This window comes from Camarhynchus parvulus, chromosome 4, assembly GCF_901933205.1.
Source record: "Camarhynchus parvulus chromosome 4, STF_HiC, whole genome shotgun sequence".
NCBI lineage: Eukaryota > Metazoa > Chordata > Aves > Passeriformes > Thraupidae > Camarhynchus > Camarhynchus parvulus.
Window position 1 is genome coordinate 49,674,836 of NC_044574.1, and position 26,395 is coordinate 49,701,230.

Genomic DNA, 26,395 nt, shown 5'->3' on the forward strand with positions numbered 1-26,395 from the left:
GCCAAGTAACAGATGTAGAACTCTCAAAGGCACCTGCAACTGCTTGAGCTCAGTGCTAAAACAGAAGCACATTTTCAAGTCTCTTGATTCTTTCATCCTATGCAAACCAATCAAGAGTGCTTCCCTGCTACTTCTGCTGGCACACACAGATGATGACACACACAGTACTGCTTCCAGCTCCTCTCCTGGTAAAATGACAAAGGGTTCTGCACTATATCTAACCTGTTCAGTCATACTAATGAACCATGAAGTATTTGGCCACGGCTTACAACATAAAACTTCTGTGTCCAGTTTTTAGGCCTTTTAAAACCTAGGCAAATACATAAAAATTTACTAACAAGGCTTAACAGCCACAGGTATGGTCCTGGAGATACTGCCCTTACTCAGTCCTAGAAACACATCTACACCATGAAATTAAGGCAATGGCATCTTGGAAAAAGAAACCAATTATAAAAATAAAGACTGCATTAGAATGCATATGAACAAAGGAAGCAAATGGATCACAAAGGCCATCTTATTGTATTTCCTCTATTGACTAGTTTATTCTAACACCTCTATATCTTTTAAGTAAAAAAATTCATAAAAAGATATCCCAGTGAGCAATGTTGTCATCAACAGGAATTAAGAAGAGAAATCCAGCATTTGATGTTTAGCTATCAGTATAACACAGCTGTACTTCAAAACCTGGTGAACCCCAGGTGGCTTCTAATTGAATGTTCTCCTGCATCTTCAAAATCTTCAACACTTTAGCCCAAGACAGTCTCTTCTAACAACAGGGTATTTGACATCTAGACACAGTGTGTCTCTCTAGATTTCCTTTTCAATATGCCAGGGATGTGTAAAAAATACAAGATAGATCTCCTCTGTGGGGAAAAAACTTTCCCTCTATAAAGAAACACAACAGAGCAAGATAATTGTTCTAGATAATTGTAGCTATTTTGGATTTCAAGCACCGCACACTGGTTTTAGAGGATGGTTTCTCAGTAGCCCGAAAAGGGGATGTGGAAGTAAATTTCTATGAAGAAACTTCAGTTCCAGTTCTAGAAGGAACAGAATTGCTCCTTGTATTGTAAGGATGTTGTGCACAAAAATTAACTCGTGAAACTTTGTTAATTAGCATACTTGGATATGCTGGTTTATGGGGACATTAGGGTGTATTATTTTTCTGTATTGGAGGCAGTGCCCTTAATAATCTAGCAATATCATTAACAGACTAGCCCTGCCTTTTCTACAGACCATATTGTACAAACAGTATAAAGAAGGTCTTCTTCTTACTGAATCTTCATATTGCATATAGATGTCAAAACCCTGTAACATTATCTATAGTACAAACACAGACTGGTCTAGAGTTATATTTTTTACCCTCACTGCAACTGCTAAAATACTTCAGGTTCTGATTTTCACACACTATCTGAAATACCTTATTTAATTACACTGCTATTATATCAGATCAGTACTAGAGACAAGAAAAGGCCATAAGTCTTACTCTATTTTTTTTAAAGCTGCTATATTGCATAGAGCATATACTACAACCACTAATTATTTCACATTACTGTCAACTCACTACAGCAGGATGACTCCTAAAATGAGACACTTGGCCCACAGCCTCCTGGCATAGGTATATTGAACTGTGAAATTAACCAAAACAACCTCATTCAGCTGTCAAGAGCAAACATTTTTACTTTTGTTCCTTTCAACTTTCACATTTTCACCAACAAGGTATGGCAAAAACTTCCCCACTAGCTATCAACAACTGTGTTTTTACTGGGGTGGGGGGAAGGAAGTTTGTCTACACAGAAACCATCACCCAAGTACTTAGTCCTTCCTGCTTCTTACTCCCACCGTTGAAAGTGCATCAAATGAAAACACTTTTAATTGAAAGACATAAATACAATGGAAATAGAATAGGGATAAAAATACATTTGTTTGTTCATATTAGCACAAAGATCAGTATAGTTCAGATATGACTTCTCTAGGCCCCAAATCTACAGCTTCCTGACTATCCCTACAGGAATGTTGATGGAAAAGTTCACATTTGGTTTCAAATCAGATGCATGCAAATCCAAAAAAAAAAATGGCATCCAAATGGCATCCAAAAAAAAAAGACAACCAAATTTTTGACTGTTGAGTGAAAAATGCAAGAACAGGAAGACCTCCCAGAAGTATCTGTACTGCAAGCTACCAACTGCTTTTAATTATATTTCAAGAGTTGCTCACAGCTGTACCATTGCCTACTCTCTCCCCACCATTTTTTTATCACTCTCCCACTGTCTTGTGCTTGGCATCCTTTCCAGCTACCCCAGCTTTACTATATATTCTTTCTTCTTTTCAAATTCAACTTCTGGAGGCAATCTCCAAAGGTTTTTTTCTAATTATGTTACTTGAGCTTTATCTACTTACCCCTGAAGAATCAAGGTACAGAGGATACAGTCTAAGAAAAAGGACTCTTTTTGATTTACAACACTGGCACTATCTTCCATTTCTCTAAGTGGCACCTCTAGAGCTGGTCAGTCTCTCACTAACTTTAGGTCTCAGGAACACACATACCTCTCAGTCTAGGCCTTGGGTAGGATGTTTCCAAGCTAACAAGAAACATAACGTGCTTATTTACCTTCACATTCTGAAAACATCTAGACAACATACTGGAATCCAAGGTATAAACTTTTCTCAGCCAATGCTAAATGCATCGTCTCCCCTAACTACCAGTACATGTAAATCCAACTACCAGCGCATGTCAACCAAACCACTGAAGTTTTGAAGCTTTTCTCATGTTACAAGAACACCAGTTTCTTGCCTAGATAGTATACTATATAAGGTGATTTAGAGCCAATAATTCGATTTTGGCAAGTTACCAGATACATAAGCTGATAGCTTATGGGTAAAAATCAGGGGCTAAGCCAACAAAGGAAACCTCATGGCTGGTGTTTATTACAGTCTACCTCATCAAGGGAAGCTTGTTGATAATGAGTTCTTCCTTCAGCTACAGGAGGTGTCATGTTTGCAGGCTCTGATCCTGCTGGGGGACTCCAATCACCCTGACATCTGCTGGAAAAGCAGCACAGTAAACTGGAAGCAGTCCAGGAGACCCTTGCAGACCCACTGAAGAACGGAGTAAGGACTCCAAGTTTTCAGAGCACACTTTCAGTTGCTGAATGAATTCATGGATGGGATCCCCCAGGAGCTGCCCTCAGGGACAAAGGAGCTGAACAGAACTGGCAGCACTTTAAGGACATTTTTCATAGAGTCCAGGAGCTCTCAATTACCACATGTAAGAAAACAGGCAAGGGAAGCAGGAGATAACCGTGACTAACTAAGTACCTCCTGATCAAACTGAAGTGTAAGAAGGAAATGCACAGTTCTACAGAAACACTAGCTAGAAAAAGGAAGATTAAAGTAAACATACACCCCTTGACAAATAAGACATGAGAACTAGCAAAAACCAATATGGAGAAGGCTGAGCTATTCAACAGTTTTTCACTTCAGCTTTCAATATGAATCTCTCTTCCCACATCTCTCAGTTCCCTGAACCTCAAGGCTGGAACTGTAGACTGCAGTTCCCTCCACTCTAAGTGAAGCTCAGGTTGAAGACCTCTTGAGATACCTGAACATACATCAGTCCATAGGACCCACTGAGATGCATCCCAGGGTTCTGAAGGGATAGGCTGATGTTGAAAATGGCCAAGCAATTCTCAATCATATCTGAGAAGTCTTAGCAGCAAGGCAAATCCCCAGACTGGAAAAACATCAGGCTCATTTTGAAAAAAGGTCGAAAGGAAGACCCTGGGAACTACTAATCAAGCAGCCTCACTCCACATCCAGTAAAATCATGGAAGATTCTCCTGGAAGACACATCAAAACATGTGGAAGACAGCAAGCTGCTTAGAGACAGAAAGGGCAGATCATGCCTGACTCATTTGGTAGCCTCCCACAATGAAATTATTCCATCCGTTGACAGAGGAAAAGCTACAGATGTCATCCACCTGAACCTCTTGCAAAGCTGGAACATCTAGAGATGTTGTGGATATCCATTACTGGAAGTGTTCAAGGTCAAGCTGCCCAGGACTTTGAGCAAGCTGATCTGGTGAACACTACCCCTGCCCATAGCAGGGGATATGGCCTACATGATCTTTAAAGGTCCCTTGTAACCCAAACCATTCTATGATTGTAATCGTGCAGGCCAGGTCCTGGATATCCACAGTTTTAAAATTTATACAGATAGATGGTGTTAAATGGTCATTTTCAAGTTAAAAGAAAGCTAGCTCTATTTAAAAATGCTACTTGGACCAAATGTGATGTCATCTGGATAAATACAGCACCAGCTTGCATGTTTCTGTTACCTTGTCATTAGATACACAATGCAGCAACTGCTGGGGGCATCAGTATGTGGGAGGAGACAATTCACACAGACAGCTCGGAATATGGCTCTCCTAGCAGAGGCATTTCTTGCTTTACAGCTAAAATGCCCATTTGGTCCAGCAGGGTCAGAGGACAACCATATCAAGTGTCTCCCTTTATTGACACAGATCTGATCTTTGAAAGGCAGCTTCTCATGACTCCATACGCTGTGGAAACTACACTAGTTCCTACAGTAACAAGATGCAATACCAAATTGAGCAGAGGCCCAGTAAAAGATTAAGTGGAAACAACACTTAGAGATCAGAGATCAGGTTCCTTCAGCTTATTTCAGCAATTCAGAGAAAGAGGCTTCAAGGGAGCAGTAAGAAAAAGAAGCATTGTGAACAAGGTCTCCCAGTACCACTTTTTTGCTTGTTTTGAAGAGAAAAAAGGATCTAGACAAAAAAAAAAACCACAAAATACACAGCATCACTTTGAAAGGATCTTAATTTATTTTAACTCCTAATTTTTCAGAAAGACTCTTCTGTCTCAGTCATTGCTGGCCCCAGAAGTACTTTCAGACTTTGCTCAATGAAGTTTCAGCCTCCTAGCAAAACAACCTGACTTCCTATCTACATCTACATACCATAAGCCTCACTTCTCAATGTACTGCAAGACTTCAATGTATTCTAGACTTAAGCTGGCACTAGATGTTCCAGAGATCAGATTTATCTAATGAAAGCAAGGTAAGGAGAAGGGATCTGAACCAGACACAACCAAAACCATAAGTATCACTGCCACAACAAGAGCTCTTCCAGCAGGGGAAGAAGATACTTCTTTTAAAGGCTCCCTCCTCCCTCTGTGATTGCCTTCAAGTCTTACCCCATAAGTAGGTGCATCCTGAGTTACACAATCCTGAGTTACATGCTCTAGGGAATCCTGCTTGAGTAGGGAGGTTGGACTGGATCCACTCCAATGGTACTTACCAACCTTACTCATTCTGTGAAATTAACTATGATTAGTTCTCTGTATGTAGGAAGCACGACAGAATTGCTCCCTGGTATGTCAGTTCTGCCTACCTGTGATTAAATATGCATAGAAAGAAAGAACATGCAGAAGGTTCCAGAGCCTGTAGGCAGCACAGCAGAGGCTCATAATATCCTTCTGCCCTCAGAGAAAGAGCCAGAGTAGATTGCTCAGCCTACATGAACAGCACTTCAAAGCCTTGATCTTGCCTGGACTAATTGAACTAAATATCCCTGTTTCATTTTCTGATGTAGCAGTTTTCAAGCTAAAATTTTCCATTCCAGCTAAGAGTGAGAACAAAAGTATATACAGGTTACATAGAATGCAGTCTTCTGGAAAGCTGCCTCAAAACCTAAGCGCAATTGCAGTTCTTTTGTTTGTGGTTTTTTTACATCATGTAAGAGACAGTGCTGCCATTCCAAAACATTTCCCTCAAGAACACTATCTGCACAAAAAGCTGTGTAGTGTAAAGGAAGTTTTGGGAGCTCCACAATGAGCCTGCAAAATGCGAGCACTCTAGAAACTTTGGCTAGGAAAAAAAAAAGAAAGAAAAAAGAAAAAAAATAACAAAACTGAAAAACCTTCATTGAGCTAATAAGCAATGAAAGACAGTAAGCATTTATTTAACCCCATTTATCTGCAGGCATGCACATGCACTCCTTTAACACTGAATCGCAGTGAAGCATGGAACAGGCGTGGTCAAAGGGACCTCTGTAGCTTATCCTCCCTGCTCCAGCTGAGCCACCTAGACTCAGTTGCCCAGGACTCTGTTCAAATAGCTTTTAAGTATCTCCAAGGAAGGAGATTCCACAACTTCTCTGGGCAACCAGTGATTACTTGTCCTGATGGCAAAAAGTGTTTCCGGGTATTCAGAAGGAACCTCCCACGTTTTGATTTGTGGTCATTTCACAAAGGGGCTTAAGAATCACATCTCAGTGTGTTTGAGTAGTCATCTGGAACACGTACACTGTTAAGTGTGCAAAATGGAATAGAAGACCCTTTCATCAAAAGAGGTTCAAATAAATCTAACAAAAACCATTTAGCACATTTGTAGATGGTATGGATTGAGGACTAAGTATGCAACAACAAAATCATAATCCCTTTTCTTGCAAGCAGCAATTCTGCAACTACTTAAGCTTCAAGCAATTGGTTTAACATACAATACTGAACAGCTAGAAATCTGAACTGCTGCCCTGCTGTCTGAGCAATTTATGTTTTCACCTATATCCCAAGCTGAAAGCTGCTTTAAGGACAATTCTTCATTGCTTGGTCCCAATTTAACTTTGCTCTGAACAAATTCACCTTTCTACTTCAAGTTTTATTCAAATAAATGTCAGCTATAATCATGACATCCTACTTGACAGATTAAGAGCCCTGCTTTCAGAGTCCTTGAAAGCAAAAGCAGTCACTGAGGCAAATTAGGTCAACAAAGAACATCCTAGGAGGAAAAGGAATTGAAGAGAGTTAAGAGAAACCAAAGATGAACTCCAGTCTCCAGCATAAGCTTACCATTTCTTCCTGATGAAATCTGAGGGGGGAAAAAAGTCTTGGTGGAAGTCAAGTTACAGACTGCATGTGAAATTAGCTGTGTGGCTATCAGAAGGAACTATTTTCCAGTGAACCAAAATCTAACACCCGAGAACCAACATGAACAAAGGGGATCTTAAAAGTTTATGAGAACCTGTCCTGGATCTACCACTTTTCCAAAACAGAAAAGCATCTGAAAAAACATCAGTTGAAAGTAGTTAAACCCTAGCAGCAGCTCTCATACCACCATTCAGTGAAGTGAGCACAGAATGTGGAAAGAAACAACCACCAAACCCCAGAACAACTGTCACATTCCCAAGCACATTCCACCAGCACATTCCTCCTTTTCCAGGGGTGAGTTTCAGTGCCTACCAGCTTTCAACAGTACACAAGTCCAACAGTACACAGATGGTGTCTTAGACACACATCCTATGGCACACACAGAGTGATATTTTGATGTGATTAAGACCTGAAACTCTTTAGATTAAAGAAGCCCTAAAATGCAAAATAACTTTTGCATATTTTGCATAAACTTGAACTTTATGTCAATTTTGTAAAGTCATCGTTAGTCCACAGCATAGCTACCAAATGTTTAAGAGATACAAGTAACATATGAAATCTTAGGAATAACAAGTTGTTCAGTCCATGAAAATGTGGTTGAAGCTATGGGTTAGCCAGATGACACAAGTGTTCTCAAAAATTCTGTTTATGAAGTAAAATGAGTAAGCTAAGAATATACTAAGTTCAAGCAGACCTGGAGTTCTACTAAGAACTGACTACATGTATCAGAATTGTAAACTTTCCCCAGCAACTATCTTAGATCACATTATTAAGTAAAACAGTAAGACTGCTGTCAATTTTTCAAGTCTAGTGCTATATCCACTTTTTTTCCTGCAGCCCTAGAACTGCTCACCAGCATGGTCTATTGATACAGAGCAGTGCAAGTCTCAGCATATTTAACAGTAGGTCCCTGACAAGCAAATATCCAACAATGTAAACATCTCAGTCTGTCAGGTGAGATATCGTCAATGCTACAGGTCTCACGCTAGGGAACAATGCATGTTACATCAGCCTGAGTGACTTCTTTTCCTGGGTCACCCATGTCCTGTGCCATCCTTGTATCACCCCGAACAAGAATATAGAAACAAAATGTTCTTCTTGCATCCCTCATCATACACATTCAGTATCCAATACTATAGTTAGGTCAAGAGTACTGTGCTTAACCAAGGAACTGCTCAGTACTGCTTGCTTGGACAAGACATCAGCAAAACATGAAGACTACACACAGCGGCATGAATAGCAGGATTCACATCAGACACCTCAGCCTTGCTGCTGCATGGTGCATTTGTATAAACATGGTGAGAAAACGAATTACAGGAGTCTGTGCTTATCAATCACGAGTACTAACTGCACAAATAGCTGAAATGAAGATCACCCAGAACAAGAGGCAAGAGCTCAGTATTTCCAGTAGGCTTCAAGCAACCACAGTTTATTTTGCATACTTGCTTTACAGAAAGACCAAATCATTAAAAAGAGATACCTTCCTTTATTCACTATATGACAAAGATTTATTTGCCTACACATTTTTAAAAGAAAGACTTTTACATCCTGTAGTAAGACTTTAATCAATGTTTTCCATTAGTCTAAGAAAGCATCTGAGACCTCTGCTGGAATGTGCTCCACTCATTTGTGCCCTTAACATCTACACATATATCTACAGATTGTTTTTAAACCACATATGAACTGCATTAAGGACCACATGGTTCCGCTGAGAAGCTAAAAGCAGATATTGCTACAGTAATCAGAAGCATTGTCCCATAACATTAATTATTTCTGCAAGATATTTAGAGAGCCATTCTAAACCCATACTGGACATTTGAAAGCAGTTTCAGTGTCTGCAAGAGACCATCTGTTCCATTACTCTGTTCTGAATGATATGCAACTTCTTCCCCTCCCTCTCAATTTGCAAATAGCTAACATCAGTATTTTTGAAGACCTTAACTTCCCAGAAAGACCCTATAGCAAATTTTCCAGTAGTGTTTGCATATTATCCTACCACCTCCTTCACTGCAAGAAATCATAATCTGATTTGATGAGCACTTGTAAAGAAACATCATAAAATAAATTACTCTTTTCTTTGTCCTCCAGAGATCCTCCTGTGCCAAGCAAGCAAACAAGGAAAAAAGTTGTTTTCTTGACACCAGAATTTTGAAAAAGAAACAAGACTGGGAAAATGTCTAAAACCTAGATAGGTCCAGATATTAACTGTCCATACAATTTAAACCTAACAGAAAGAAAGACAGCTTTCAAATTATGCATTGCATTAAATCTCAGAGAAGGCATCTGATTTGTACAAAGCATCATCCTCACTGCTATAAAGTTTACTGTTGATTTTGTTCCTGAAGAGGATTTAACCTGAGGATTAATCCAGCTCAATGTTTGGTCCTCGTAAAAAAATGTTGTGGTTTGGCACTTCCACCTTGCATCAATGACCCACTTATTTTAAGGTTCCTTGCACTCCAAGACCTTTCTTTGTTGGGTACATATGTGTGACTGACACTGCTCAGAGATTTCTTCCAAAAGTATCTATCCCAGCTACACATGCACGTGTACCAGCACACAGTAACTCCTGGAGAGGACACTCCATAACAGACCCATCTGCGCACAGATGTCACACACTGAAGAGGTATCCTTCTCATACAGGAATTGATCCATTTCCCTCGTGTCTTTCCGCCCAAGTCCACCAGGGAGCACTGCAGTTGTATATGCCATGGCAGAATGCCCCAAATCATTCTCGGTTGTCACTTTGGACAAAAGCCCTGTTGTCTCACGCTCCAGTCCATTGTTACTATGACAACAGTATTACAATGCTTCCCAATTACCAATGTATTATTTCAGTCCTGGTTCCTCCACCCCCAACAGCTCATAGAGAAGGCAGCCTTATTCTCAGGTCTCTTTCAATAGGACAAGTCCGAACTACAGACTACTGAACTACACTGTAGATACAAAAAATGTGAGACTCAGCCCTCGAGGCTTTAATTTCTGTGATGAATATTGACATTTAGAAGCTAACATAGCTTAAACAAGCAGTTAGAGGACATGAAACTATTTAAAACCAGGAACAAGTACTTAATTGAGACAACAAAAGTATTCTTCCACTCAAACTAAAACATGAAATTTCCATCCTGTGTCTGCTATCATGCAAGGTTCCTTTGAGAAAGGCCCCATGAAGAAACAGTTTGAGAAGCATATTAGGTGCTTGAGTCACTAGGCATGCACCAATTTAAAATCACTTTGCTACTCAAAGAAGCAGGGTTCCAAATGAATGCTGTAACTTACACAGCAGAAACAGACCAAAAAAATTCCTAACCCTTATAGTCTGACAAGCCTGCTTCCACAACAACTGATCTGGCTTTGATCAGTATCTGAATAATAAATACTATTAAGAATAGCTAGGATTTTTATTTTGCATACTGGAACATATAAGAGCTAGATGCTGTTAACAAGGACTGTTTGTGGTTAAGCTCATCAAATACAAAGTATTTTTCCTCTCATATCAACATTAACTGCAGCTAACAGATAGGAAAGCTCCACACTGTAGGGATTAATTCATGTCCTCCTAATGGAGCAAAACTCAGAATTCTGGTACACAAGAACAGTCTAAAGTTCTTTAAACTCTTCTGCAACTCAAAGTTCAAATACAAGTCACTGTCTCCCCACAACACACTATGACCAGTCAGAAACAGTACTACTCCAGTAGTTCAAAAGTCAAAGCAGGAATAGTAACAATATTAAGAATCTTCTGATATAAACAGCAACAGTGAAAACGTTTTACATTTTAAAGTACTTACTTGAGAGTATTTTCCAATTATTTTACAGCCTCTGAACATCAGATATCCAGGATGCCTCTTTGAATCTAAGCTTCCTTCTAGAACACCAGCTCTCCAAGAGAGTCTTCAGGAATTCAGTACATCTCTCCCACAAACAGCATGCATAACCAGATCCCAGTGGACTTCAATTACCAACATCCCCTCTAATTCCTATTAAGGAGCTACTAGTCTTCTTACAGGCTTCTGTCTATCCAGCAGATAAATCTAAGTCAGTTTAATTAATTTTCAGTTAAGAGACCAAATCTTCTCCCTGGCACCCCACCTCCAAAAAGAACTGGCTACTATACAATTTTGCTCCTTGACAGCACTTTTAATGATTTTTCTTATTACTGTTTTAGGTAGTAAAATTAGACACTGCTTTAACTTTTACAGTATTACAGTTCCTCTGCTTGGAAGCACTCTAAGCATTCTAAAATCTCTTAGGACAAAATTACCATAAGCTGCAATAGTTTCACTATTTGCTGTACATGCCTTCTTTGCAAGGTGACCAAACAAATGAGTAGTTCAAAGATTTTTGTAGTTCAATGATTTTTAGTAGTTCAATGATTTTACCACTTCTACAATTCCTTTGAGGTTTACTGTGTGCCGCTTCTACCCATAGAATACCTTTCATAGATTTTTTTTTTTAATCCTAACAGAAGGTTTATCTGCCCTGCAGAAAGGAGTCACATAATACTCCCTCCACATCTTTCAGTCAAAACATGTATATAGCAGAAGGTAATAACTAATGAATTCTTCTCCTTCCTCAGTTGTGAGGAAGCACAGCAGGATGAGGAATGTTTTGACATGCTTACAAAGAGGCATTTAAATAACAGTGATCCCTATATTAAGGGCACAACTCATACATGAGAAAAGCTGTTAGCTTAAAAAAGTTTTAGCTTGCTTGCTTGTTATATCTTTCAAGTGCAAAAAGGGTAGAGGAAAAAAATCAACTAATACAGAAATTCTCTGGTCAAAAAGAGACAAATGCACCTTGACAGTACCATTAGAGATCACTTCATAGCACTGGAACAGTAAATTCATCATGCCACGGGATCTTTGCAGTAGATTTTATAACTAGCCTGAGGAAGCCAGGAAAAACACTACTCTCAAGTCACATTAAGTAATTCTAGGTAGATCCTTTTAACACTGCATGGACTAAAAGTGATTTTTAAAAACTTTTACAGCTTTGTACAGTGATGAAGGAGCTTTTCAGTAGATAGAATTTTTTATTTCCCTAAAATTACTACAGTACTCTGCATGTTTAGATCCATAAATCACAGCCTCACCACAGCTATGCTGGTGTTTGCATATTTTGAAGGATGCCCTTAAAAACTATGCAGGTGTGTGACACCTGAGATAATATTTAGCCTAGCAGTCCTATAGATATCAACACTTAATTGGAGATCCACATGGAAAAAAAAATCTCTGCAAGAACAGCTTCTGCAGAAACAAATGCACTGGAGGGCAAAGCAAACCCAGACAAACTGCATAAGCACAGCTTCTGTAAGGTTATTTTTAGCCTAGTTTTTTTTTTCTTTAACAAGAAAAAAAAACAATTGTGCGACACAAATAGTTTTAAAGGAGCTGTTAGCACATAGGAACTACCTTGAACTATTCCCATGCAGTGCTCAGCAATCAGAAAACCAAACCAGAAAGAAAATTAGGTTACCCTACAAATCTGCTTCACCCATTTTTTGGTGTCCATATCCTCCATACCAACTGCTCATCCCTAAAAAAATGGCTGAGGGTGAAGGAAGGCAGGAGGCAGAAAAACCAGAATATTCAAGAGGATGACATAACAGAAGACTATGCTTTTAAGCTTGGAAAAGAGGCATTTAATAGAAGAAAAAAAAGGTATCTATAAAATCACAAAGGACCTACAAACTGCAAACAGATAATGACTGCTCACTAATTCTCACTAAATTCCTGAACAGCTTGCAATAAATGTCATCAAGAAATCAAGAATAATCTCCTTTCCAAACAAAAGGAAGGGTTGTTTTCTTTCAGCAAGACTTTTAAACTGCAAAATTCTCTTGCCACAGAACACCTTCAAAGCCAAAAGTATTACAGTATTTAATAAGTGAATTAGAGCTTTCAGGAATTTTGTACATGAATTGCTATTCAACACAGTTCAAATGCAGGCTATTTATTAAGTTCCTAAATTGCTGATTGCCATGGGAAAGAAGGATACATTCAAGGATTTTACAGTCTGAGATCATGAGCTTCATTTCTGGAAAGAAAAATGAGATACGTGGATCTTCACGTGAAAGTCTATGCTTCAGTCAGACTGAAGAAACAGATAATTCTTTCTCCACAGCCCAACATGCAGAACAGCCACTACCCTGACGTCACAGCATTCCTCCAAATGCACATTGCAGAGTTCACCACTCATCCACTATTCCAGGACAAAATACAACACTGAGATACAAAACCACTTTTCATTAGCTCTAGAAGCAGTTCACAGACACTGAAAATGCATCTTCCTGACAGATAAACCAATCCTAGAAGTCATAAATACTGGAGGATGCTAACGATTGGTTCCAATGCTTCAATAAATTTATTCCAAAAACTGATTACATAAAGCAAACAGTGTTTTCAAGTGTAATTACTTGGCAACTAAACAGATCTGCAGTGACTGAATACATTGCAAGAGATGGTCAGCAAACCAGCTGAATACTGCTTACCAAGACCTTCCCCTCCAGAAGCAGAACACAAAAGCGACTGCCACCCAGGAGAGCCAATACTCCTGCCACACTCAGCACCCCTCCCTACACTGCCCTACAACTGCAATATGCAATCAGTAAAATTGAAGAAAAAGAACTCACATGAGCTATTTGCTGCCTTACAGTTTCCTGGGCACACAGCCTGGTGAGTTTTCATCAGTTCATGTATACTTATTTCTACACAAGGTTCCCCCAGTGGCAGGGTTTGTACCTATTACTCTAAACTCAGCACAAAAGCTGAGCACCTACAGTAACTTTAGCACAAATATAGACACTCCAGTCCAACACTTGTGCTAGACACAAGAGTATTCTACTGCTGGAGTCACTACGTGTCTTTTGCTGGTCTTTCTACTAGGCTTCAATGTCACAGATTCTTCTCTGAAAAATCATTATTCATGAATGTGCTGCATCTCCACATTCTGTTCACAGTTATCACTTTTTCCCTTTTTGACCTGTAAAGTGACCAAAAAAAGTGTTCTATGCTAGATGTAACACAGAAAACATGCAGGTTAGGGTGACAAAGAAGAAGCAAAGGAGAGAAGGTATAGTGGAAAATTCTCACTTATTTAATCATTCAGAAGAAGATGACAAGAGCAGGTAGCCAAAAATGAGGTTAGATGACTAATTTCTACACAGTCTATCACTTTTCAAACAGATATCCAAATTCAGCAAAAAATTCCAGGTTATGTCAGGATTTCCTGTTCTTCAAACAATGCTTTTTAAAAAGCACGCCCTGCTTGTTTAACAAGAAGCGCTCCAAGGATGTGTTCTTTGAATTTTAATTTTTTTTTAACAGACCAGTTTCTTCCATCATATCAGTTGCAACAGCATCCACTTAAGGTGTAAACAGCAGTACTGTACAATGTATTCCAAAAAGCTATTAAAATATTCCTAGTCAGAATTCATGCCCTAAAAACATTATTGCATTATGCCGATGTAAAACATACTCCTTCAAAAGACTTTAAATTAAAGCTGAAGACCTTAAAATATAAGTTCTATATAAAACTGCTAGAAATAATCAGGAATTTTGCTGAAGACAGCAAAACACGCTTGCCCACTAGATATAAATTGCAAAATCACTACAAACGTGAAAGAATAGACTTCTTTGTCTAGACTCATGTCCTATCAGTTTTATAGAATCAAGTAAATCCCAAAGTAGTGTCATACTACAGTACATAATAATCTGGTGACTGGTGCCACTGCCTTTAGTAGGAACTCTCACCCTGACAAATGAAATATCTGACTGAAGTACAACAGACATGGATAACTGTAACTAAACCGAGCAGAACAGCATCACGCTTGTTTGTTTAAAATAAATTATAAAAAAATGCCCCAAAATTCCTCCACAGCTACTTGCAGGCAGATTGGAGAAGAACTGTCTGTAGTGCCACTGCTTCCAAGGAACTCTAAAACTGTTACAGACAGCAGAAGAGCCTTGGGATTTGATCAGCAAGTACTACATGCTGAACATTTACATATACATGGATCATGCCCTAAGTCTAGCATCAACATTTACAGTCACAGATCTACCCTGTGCAGAGAATACAGAATGGAAGTCTGTGTAACACAAGCCATAAATTTAATCCTGTACTTCCCTTCACCAAGTCCACAACTTCTTGCTGAATTAAGAGTGAACTTTAAAGGTACCATCAGTTCCTTCTGATCAGTACCATCAGAAATTAAATATCTTCAATTTCTACCAGCACTACACATCAAAATGGATGTATCACATAATCTGCCTCTTCATCTGACCTGCCCCAACTCCTCCAGAGTATCAAAGTCTTTAGACAAACCACCCAAAGCAACACTACCCATGCTGCCTTGCCCTGCCAAATCCTAAAACCTCTGTCACAACCAATCTATAAAGACAAAAGTGTGCTGCTACACCCTTTCCTGCTCTAATACAAGGTTTCAAAAACTGAAAAAGACAAATCTTTTCCAAAGCAAAAGATCAATTTTCTATTCAGCCTCTCACTGTCAAACTTTCTTCCATTTAATTTGGATTTTCAGTCAGCAGTTCCCAAGATCAGGCTGACTCCAGCAGAAAACAGACCAAAGTAATTACTTCCTGTAAGTCCCATACTAGACTCCAGTTACTGACTGGAGCTAAACTTACTTTTCTATTCAACATTGTCATAGTAGACTGTAACTGGAACCTACTATATCAATGGATCTCTTCCCACATACTGCTGCATAAGCAACTATATTCAATTTCTATAGAATATTCTCCATGTTTTACTTTTGATACAGAGATTAAATCACATTGCTTGTAAAAACAAGAAACAGACTGAAAATTATATTCTGGTGTTTCCTCCAGTTTTCTTTCACTCAATTTCTGGCGTTTATTTTTAAGTAATTACTTAAATATTGCAATAAAGCTAATGCAAGATTTCATTCTGTAACTTTTGTAGCTTTCTATGAAGGAATTCTATGTAATAAAACTTTCAGGAAAAAAGATATTATCTGAAAGTGTGATAACTGTGACTTGTTATCTGGATAACACATAGAACATATAGTTCATGATCTTAACTGAAGTACCGAAAAGTCAGGCTTTCCTTTACATGTTTGATTAAAAAGAAATGGTGAGCAGATAATTTTATTCAGGTTAGTGGAAGTTAAAAGAGTGTAAGCTCAAGAAACTGCTTTGAGTGTAAAAAAATAAAAATACAAGTTCCCATTTAGAAACAAAGTACTACTAAGTACAGGGAAAAACCACAGAGGTTAAAGACATCCTGACTGAAAAGCTCTTTGTATGTTCTCAACAAATTTTAAACAGTTGAAGCGTTCAATTTTATTTGAAATTGCTTTGGCTCCAGGCTAAAAAACACATACTGAAGATAGATCACCACTGAACAACGGTGTCCTGTAAATTGTACTGGAAAGCTCCAAAGGACTGAGTTGTTTCTCCATGCTGCATGGAATGAAAGGTTTACCATCTTCCAAACCACTACTACAACATATAGAGCAGCCAAAAAAACAAAGACTTTATCTAGTAAAGCTAGTTTTCCTGACAGCAACCAAGAAAGACAAACCTACATATTCCAGATTTTAAATACTGTAATTTAACAAACAAGGAGACATCATCCAATTTCTCCAGGATAGATTTTCTGATGTAAGTTCCGCAAACTTTACAGCCAAGAAAAAGTTAAATTACTATCACTATACCTACCTGCTAGATTAAAAGTAGTACACTTTTAACACAACCCAAGTTCAGCACATAAACAATTACAATTAGCTTCACAAAACATAATCAGGTAAAATTTCAACCTAACAAGTGACAGACACTTACCAATACACACATCTATTTTGCCCTTGATAGCAGCCTCATGCAAAGGAGTGTAGTTCCAGTTGTCCCTAGCGTTTGGGTCAGCCCCCTGACACAGCAGCAGGCTGACCACCTCTGCGTGGCCAAAGGAGCAGGCGTTGTGCAGGGGTATCAGTCCTCCATCGTCGCGAGCATGAACATTGGCTCCTGTCTGCAGCAAGTGCTCTACAACATCCTTCCTTCCAAAACCTGCAACAGAACATACTTCTGTTCATTTGTCTGGCAAAACAATACCATTGAGTACCTAAAACCGTTCACTCTTGGTTCACTGTACATTATTCATGTTCCTCATCTACTTGGTTAATTTCACCATAAAGTCAGACTCTGTTCACCTGCTCAAACCACAGCTGGACAATTCACTTACAGTCATGAAAGAACGGAACTATGTTGTACCAGAGCCTGTCACTCCATCTCATAAAGACATTCTACAAAGGCTGAGCATGCTGAATGATGAGAGAGGGATGCAAGGAAAGCAACAGAAGCATCAGTTGTACCCTATGTTACCTATGCCCACTAGGGTTTCCACTTTAAACCTTCCTTCAGTTAGTCAAAAGCTTTCACATGGTAATAGTTAAGACACACAATTCTTTGCCAAATTTTCAGAAAGTTTAGTAAAAAACTGACTTCCCTGAAGAGCTGGAAGAATGCTTTCGCTGGTGAGTAAATGCATCAACTAGTCAATTTGATCAGTATAAGTCCAGCTGAACTGTTTCACCCATCACCCAATTAATGACACTTTATCTCAACACAGCAAGAACTCCTCCAAATGCCAATTCCAATCTCTGCAAAGCTGCTATGTGCACAGTTTGACTTATGACACAGAAGACTTATGATTCTCCTTAGGTGTTTTTCCTCCTCCTTTCACCTCCTTGATTTAAGAACAAGATTCCAAAAGGAGATAAATTTTATAGAAGTGTATAATCACAGGTTAATCACATCTGTAGGTATCACCAGGACCTTAAGCAAAGCTGGAAAGATGTGTTTATTAAATGCAATCCCACTTGTTAGAGCACTAAACATAGTTTATATGGGAATAGAAGCCCTTGAGGTAGAGGAGCACTCTTAGAGACATGACCTTTTGAAAACTGTCTTATGCTATAAGCAAAGGGGGAAATAAGTCCAAGCTAAGTCATTGCGTGTCACTGCTTTACTACAGCACACACCAGGATCAGACCTTTTCCCTAAAGCTTTCCCAAGCACTTCTCCCACGCCACTAGACAGAAAACAATCAAACTGAGTGATTTAACTAAGTAAACTGAAAAGCCTTCAAGCTGGGAAAAAGTGCACATGGCGCACTATTACTGAAGGTCTAAGATTTTGCACTTATATCCTCTTGTAAATTCCTTCAAAAAAAATTTCAATGGGAAGGAGATATATTGCACAAAGTATTAGAAGATAATTCAAGAGAACAAGTTACTAGTCACAAAGAAAGCAAGTTGAAACTTTCTACTAATACACTTGTGACACTAACAGAGTTCACGTACCACAAATGCTGCCAAAAACATATAAGAAAATCTTTCAAAGTCACAGACAGTAATTTATCAATTCATCTTTTTTTTTACATGAAAAAACGTGCATTTTGTGAGCTCTGAGGCTGTAAGACTGCCAGGATGTATCCTAATTCACTACACAATTTCCATTCTTCATTGTATCCATATGAATCCAGCTGAAAATTATTAACTCCATTTTAAGTCACAGAAGGCAGAATTGAACAGTGCCTTAGTGCCTTGGCTTTACAAACACCTGTGTGAAGTCAGACATCTCTCCTATGACAAGGACATAGGGTACACCTGCAACAAGTTGAGTCAGACTAGTGTCAGAGTGATGTCTCAAGCAAAGCTTTCCAGAGCAATGTAATCTAATTTGCTCTACATTGCAGCACAGGTGGAGTGCTTGATTCAGGTGTCTCTGCACAGAGTGGAAGTGTGTCATAAGTTACCAACTACCTCTTGCCACGTCCTGGCTCTCCCTCAAGGAACACTCAGTAACTACTTAGATCAGCTCTGCCTCTGCAGTTGCTTATCTTACTCATATATGTCAAAGCAGCTTGTATTTTTATGATTAACAGCTTGCTAGCTGACAAATCAACTTGAGCAGCTCTCCAACTCTGACCACTGGCTACTTCCCAACCCAAGTGAGATCCCTTTGCCTTCAGGATTAAAGTTGTATACTCCAGAAATTTTCTAGAGCATAGCTATTTATGCTAGCCTTCACAAAGTGATTAGACTTCCAACAGTTGTTACTAGTGATATCAAAGGCATGCTTAGAAAAAAACTGCTTTCCCCCAACAGCTTTTTGCCATTACTACGCACATAAGCAGAAAGAAAAGAAGCTCTATCACTGATGTTTTAACAACTCACCTTAAATCAGGTTTCTCCAAGCCTGAAATTCAGTGAGACCAAGAACATTCCACTCTGCGATCCTAGTTCCATAACTTCCAAAAGCCCTTCCTGGAAGCTTCTACCTCTTCTTGGTACAGAAGTGGGCATTAAGCCACAGTTCAGTGGCTTATTAGTAGTACTCTCTATATACTCTCAATTATTAGTAGTACTCTCTATATCCCTGGATAAAACACTAGAAAGAGAACACCTGTAAACCTAGAAGAATGTGTTGCACAAGAATGTGAGGAGCTAACTTCCTGATGAAAAAAAAGTTTAACTTCCCCTAAAATGGGTGTGGAACTGGTCAAGCTTATGACTGTGGCTATATGAAGTAATTGAGTAGGACTCAGCTTATTTCTACCAGGTCCATCCACCTAGTCACTTCTGACAGAGGTGCTATTATTAATGATTTAGCAGCAAGGACTGAGTCTAAAAATGTATGAACCAAGGCGTCAGCAGGAAATACATATGTATCCTTTTACAGGGCTCAACGTTGTTTCAGAAGGGAAAAAGCACATCTGTTCCCAAGCTGGCTTTAGGAATAAGCCTACATTTCAGACAAATGCTCACAGGAGTCCTCCCCGTCCAGGTATATTAATGGTAGAAAAGCCACAGAAAATCAACTTTGGTATGTGAGCGCTCTGCATGGATGATGACACACACAGAGTCATGAATGCACCACTGTCAGCCTGCTTCAAACATAATAGACCAACACAGGCACTTCAACTCTCAAAGCACAGAATGATGCACAGGATATATCTTAGGCTGAGAAGGCACACCATATCCCATACAAACTGTACCTAAAATGTGACACCTCATCACAGACTAAAATCTCCCAACTATTAAAAAAAGTCAATAGCATTCCCAACAGGAAAAAAAATTCTACCTCTCACATACACACAGAAAAACCAAATTATTTTGTTATGCTGGCAAAAGAGGTATTTCAGCAACTATGTGTCAACAACACCATCAAATGCAGAATTGTTGGGCCAGTTTACAAGAACAGTAAACACTGTCCTTACAAGTATTTTCAGCTACTGAGGGGCATATAGTACAGTAAAGGTGTTCCTATTTTGGTGAAATAAACAATGACAGTTAAGATCTTTCTCTAAGGAAAAGAGGTAATGTTTAGATCAAAGGAATGCAGTCTAAAGACAAGTGAGTGAAAAAGTTTGTCTTATTCAACCCAGTCTGAAGAAGAAAATCGCTAAGCAGAACACAGAATATTCCAGTGAAGAGGGTGCAAAGTACAAGAGAAAACAAGTTACTTCTAGCACAAGTTAACAGCTCTATTATTTAATGAACTCCTCAGCACAGGATTGTTGTCAGTTTATTGCAAAAGTTCCATGCGTTCTTGGTGATTTCTCGTGGGCAGCTTCTCACAGCACTGACTCCTTCTTCTTCAGAAAGCAACCAGTAAACTCCAGCTCTCTGCAGCGCACAACCAACAAACTCCAACTCTTTTGTAGCACTCATCTTCTTACAGCTGCAGCTCCTCAGGTGTGAGACTGCCTTCTGCACTATTTTCTTACATTCTATCCCTCCACACAGGATGACCCTCTAATAACATTTAAAAATTGGGTTTTGTTCAGACAATTGCTAAGCTACAAACTCCAAGTAGAGTACTCAGAGAAGTATCATATGAAGAGGGTAAGTGTTTAACTCTTCCCTAGGTATCTGCTTTTGGCCACCAGTATGGATAAAAAGTTAAGCCAAACATACCTTCGTCCATGCTTAGCACAGATTTTTTTTATTTTTTAGCAAGCTAGTTTTTATTGAAAAAAAATGAATGTAAAAGCTATGCACACATTAATACCTCCACTTAATTTCTTCTTTTTTTTGGTACATGTTTTAAAGTCACTCAATCACTTTCAAGTCTTTAAAACCTGGGGTTTGGGTGCTGCTGGACAATATCCAAAGCCTGCACTGGTACCAGAGACACAAATATCCTGCAACCCATACAGCAGCTGAGACAGTACTGAGTTTTCCTCTGTCCAAGCAAGGAGGATGAAAGGAAAATTATGCTTTGCTCAACTCTCGGGGTCTCCCGCTGGTCAGAGTGACCCCAAGAAAAGTTAGAAAGGCTCTTTTCCCAGTCCGGCACTTGAAGAAGGAGTCAGAGCTCTTCAATTCTCAGTCTCAAGGTTGTTTATTGTACCTTATCTATAAAATATTTTCTCCTGTCCAGCTGAGGTCCGCTCAGCAAGACAGTCCCGGGCACTCTGCCTGCCCCTGGGGCAGTGTTGTCTTTATACTAAAAACTACATGTACAATGTTTACAATTACTTCCCAATACCTATCATCTATGTTAGACAGTGAGCTTCTACTCTAAACCAATCTAAAAGGGCCAACATCACAGCAGAAGATGGAAGCCAAGAAGAAGAAGGAAAGGCTGGACATGCCCAGATTCCTCCATCTTGCCCCCTGAACCCCCATGCTAAAAACCTCAAAATCTACTTTTTCACCCTGTGATAAATTCACTATCATTCTACTTAAACTGTCGTGGCCTGCAGATCTTCATCTAGGTTGATAACTTGCTCCACAGGTCATAATCAAAACCACAGGCGTCTTGGGCTCTGTGCCAGGGTCTCTGAGCCCCCTGGCAGGGGTCTTGGCTGCTCAGGACATCACATCCAGAGGGATGTCCTGGGTTCTGATGCTCAACTTCTTCTCGCTTGCAAGAGAGGCATCTATAACTGTAATATCACCTCAGTAGTAATTTCTCCTTTATTAATAGCTAACCAAAGCAGGTCAGATTTATTCAGCACACTACTTGCCACTTCAGCACAGAGCTGAAGAACCACCTCCCCTTTATTCAGTTCAATTGACACTTCAGGTATCCCATACAGAGAAAATGTGGTTAAAACTGTTGCTCCAATTTGATGTGGCCATGTACAATTTATCTGGAAGTGAATAATGGACAGGTGACTCCGACTTCTAGAAACAGATTCAGACCTATCCCCAGTTTTTTAAATAATTGGTAACAGATTTAATCTCTTGTCCTACCTCCAGCTTACACCTATGCCAAGGATTCTGAATGCTCTCAGAAGTCCCTCTTTTTATAGTCCTGCCACAAGAAAGGATGTAGAGGTGATTTTCAAATCAGAAACCTTGCAAAGCTTAAGGAAACCCAAACTTAGTACTTTTTACAAGGAACTATAACTGGGGAAATTATCCTTCCCTATTACAGTAAAAGAACTTAACTGCCTGGCATTGCTGCCAAGATAGACATCTGAAAAAACAGCTGAGAAGTCAAGTAGCCAGTGGGAGGGGGAAGGAAAAAAAATAAATAAAATTCAGTCCCAAAAACGGGAAATGAAGAAGAAATTAGAAGAAGAATTTCTCTTTCACAAATCACAACATCAGAAGTAAAATTCTATTCATCTAAGACTTTAGCTTCAAGAAGTTTGAAAAAAACAGTTTAAAACAACAACATCCTGCACTCTCATCCACCCATTCCCCTACTGAAGCCCATACAATTCACACCTAGGTATGGCTCACAAACATGGGCTATTATCCAAAAAACAGCTTCCTATACACAGCAGACTGTTATGCTCATAAGCAAACAGGTTTTATTTTACCTTTGGCCCACAAAGGAGATCAAATCAACACACTGCCTCACTGGCAGGTATATACTGCTTAAGATCAGCTGCATTCAAACAACATGCTTGCTTACAGGCCTTTCCAAAACGCAGGATCTCAAGATGTATGTAATAAGAAATCTGCCTAATCCTCTTACATGTCCAATCCACTGGCACCAGACAAGCAGCAATTTGAGATAAAATAGGTACGGTATCTAAGGAAAGTCCTTAAATCTAGAAAAATAGATATGTGAATTTGTTAGATACAAGAACTTCATGTGCTATTTTCCTCATGCTACAACAAACCACCTTCCACTGCTATTACAGTAACATCTTAATAATATTACCAACTTTCAAAACCTTACCCCCTCAAGTAAGTTTTGTCCATTTCTTCTCTAATCAGAGCAGATATTACCCACAGCAGCTTCAGTACTACAGTTTGTACAGGCACTGAAGTTACAACCTGAGATATCAGAGTTTTAGGGGAAGCAGCAAGATCTAACTTGAAGTCTGAATCCAAAAGTAGAAGAGCAGACTCAAGCCTTCCAAAACATTAAGAACTTCATAAGCACACAAGCAGTTGGTATCAGCATTATGTTCAGGGTTCATCAAAATTAAGTCCGCCTCCATACCCCAGAAGTTTGCTGTGTTTTAAACTCCACTTGCTTAAGCCCCGTTTCAGCAGTAGAGCTCAGGGATCAGAGAAGAAAGAAAAGGAAACAGCTCAGGACCAAAAGATCCCTTAGGGGCATTGTCAAATGCCTCTTATACTTTGGAAATTAAAACAAACCCATACAATCTCAGGGTGTGTTATCTAACTGATAAATTGCACAGCACTGTTCAGAGTGCCAGGCAACACTGTGCCATAAAATGTTCATTTTGCTTCTGATTTCAACAGTGATTTAGAGCCACATGCCAGCATTTAAACACTGATCACTCGACACAGACTTCTTAATTATGTTAATTTACATTTACCAGTGCACCACAAAGCTCAAACAAGATCTGTGCACTTCACTATGTAAGGTCCAGTGCTGTAACACTGTGGCACACCTCAGAGAACTCTCAGACTGACCACAGACCTAGCAATTGTACAAGCCCTGAGTTAGGAGTAATGATTTAAAAGACTTTCTTCATTTCACTTTTATCATGAATTTTGTGTGCCTTGTGCCCCCAGTGAAGAATACACCCCATAAGAAATATTCTTTTTATGAACTGCAGTAATCTGTTACAGCTCTATTTGCCAAAAGGTAATACTTACTTCCAGTTATTCTGCACTGTTGGACCTTACTGCTCAATTGCTTTTATAACGCTAGTTCTGATCACAATGACATCTCTGCACAAAGAGGTGTATTCTATCCTGGATGCATCTGTAATTTCTACAGTTCAGCTGTTCCACTTGATCCCTTTCCCCAGCCTACTCAGACCACAAGAGACGCAGACATCAACCAGCAGCCATGCCGAAATGAAAGTTACAAAGTACAAGGCATCAAAACTGATTCCCATGAAGTGCATGTGCATCACAGGAGTCCCTGAGCTGTTACAACACAGGGGAAGCTCTTACTTCAAGTCAACTCTGTCCTGAACTCCAGTTTCTTGCTTCCTAAGTCCACTGCACACGCTTGCAGCAGCCCATGGATATCAAACACAGAGATCACTGTCCATACTTTTAGATCTTACAGCGTCTTTACACTCTCAGGATTTCCTCTCCCACTCGTCTCACCCAGAGAAGGGGATTTAACAGCCGTCTCCCAACAGCCTGTAGCGAAACGCCGTCGGGGAAGAGAGTGTGCTCACACTCTTCCAGCTTAGGCTTGCCCACTCCCGAATCACCGCGGCGCTGGAGGCCCCCTGCCCGAAGCCACCCCAGGGGGGAACCCGGCCTGTCCCGCTCGCTGTCACTGTCCCGGCCGGGCACGGGAGGCCCCGGTACCCACCGGCGGCGAAGTGGAGCGGTGTGGACTTGCGTCCCGCCATGTCCTTGGCGTTCACGTTGCCCGTGTCCACCAGGCGCTTCACGCGCGTCACGTCCCCATTCCTGCAGGCCTCCAGCAGCTCGCGGAACGCCCCGCTCGCCGCGCCCGGGCCCGCCGCTTCTGGACTCTCCGCCGCCGGGCTCGACGCCGCTGACGACGACGGGGACGAGGACGACGACGACGAGGAAGAGCCGCTGGAGCTGCTGCCCGAGCCCGGCGGCGGGGCCGGCGCGGCGGCGCCCGAACCCTCCGCGCACTCCGCGGCCGGGGGCCGGTCCGCGTCGGGGGGCGCCTCGCCCTCGGGGCCGGCCAGGCTGTGGCGCTGCGCGGCCGGTGCCAGGCTGGGGCTGCGCGGCGGCGAGGCGGCGGTGGGCGGCGGGGGAGGCCGGGCCGGGCGGCGGGTGGTGGTGGTGATGGTGGTGCTGGGAGCGACGCGGCGGCACCGCCGCCATCTTCGCGCCGCTCCGCCCCCTCCCGGCCCCGTCACTGCGGCAACGGCGCCGCCCCGCCCGCGCTTCCGCCCGCCCGCCAACCCCGAGTGCCGCGCACGGACGTGACGACCGCGCGGGGCCCGCGGGGCGCGGTCGCACCGGCCCTGGCACCGCCCCGAGTGGGGCGCGCCTGCCCCCTGCCGGCCGCGGTGGGCGGGGCGGGGCGGGGCCCGGGAGGGGCGGGGAGGGTCGGGGCGGGCGGAGGCGCGGGCGGGGCCGAGCCCGGGCGGAGCGGGCGGAGCCTCGGGCGGGGCCGGCGCCGTCGGGGAACCGCGTCCCCTGCGCGGATGCCGGTGACGGGAGACGGGCCGGATGGCAGCTCCTCAGGGGTGACCCCGGAGGGGAGGGCGAGGGGCAGTGTTCCCCGGTGGAGCCCGTTGTAGGGGCGAGACAGCCTTCTTCCGCCTCCGCGGCACGGTCCGGCGGCGACACCATAATGTGGGCAGCTGCTTCTTCACAGCCGCCGTTCATGTCCGAACTCCAGAAGGACTTTGCAAGCTATTTGCAACGCCCCATTGTCAGATCCAAGCTTTGCGAGGTACTTAAGAGGCATCGGTGCGAATTGTTCCGCTTTCCACAGTTTGTTTCACCATCCAGGTGCTTTTGTGGCATCAGTGACAAACAAATCACACTCTTTACTGGTCACGCCAGAGGTTGCCCGGCCCCCAGGGGTAGCCAGCGCTTGGCCTGGCGCTCACCTTCCTTCCCTGCAGGCGATCCAGCCGGCACCGTGGCTTCGTAGAATCACAGAATCGTACAACGTTATGGGCTTGGAATGGACCTTAAAGATCATCTAGTCTCCATATCCCCTGCCACAGGCAGGGAACACCTCCCTCTAGCCCAGGCTATTCAAGGTTTTATCCAACCTGGCTTTGAACACTGCTTCATTCCTGTACAGCTCCTTTCCTAAAGCCAGGAAATGATGGACTGAGACCAGGAGAGAAAGCTGATGGAGAAACCTAAGTGGAGCCTGGCAGTTCTTTAAAAGTTGATTAGCTAAGCTGAAAGACCACTTCTTCACTCATTCCAGAGAGCAAAGCAGCGCTGGCACAGAGCCTATTGGCCAGAGCAAGGCAGTCACTAAAAAGCCACATGGAGCCAATGGTGGAGAGAGGCCAAGTGGGGAACGCTCCATCTGCTCAGAAACAACAGAGTGTGGAG

The 26,395-nt window shown here is 41.4% G+C and overlaps 1 protein-coding gene across 1 annotated transcript in view; it reads right to left on the reverse strand.

Moving 5' to 3' along the window:
* TNKS (tankyrase) overlaps positions 1–25,220 on the reverse strand; it is a 128,570-nt gene extending 103,350 nt beyond the window's left edge. Inside the window, 3 exon segments of the mRNA XM_030947785.1 lie at positions 16,773–16,997; positions 24,705–25,129; positions 25,131–25,220. Coding sequence (XP_030803645.1) covers positions 16,773–16,997; positions 24,705–25,129; positions 25,131–25,195 — 715 coding nt within the window. The 5' untranslated portion in view covers positions 25,196–25,220.
* Positions 25,221–26,395: the final 1,175 nt, after the last annotated feature.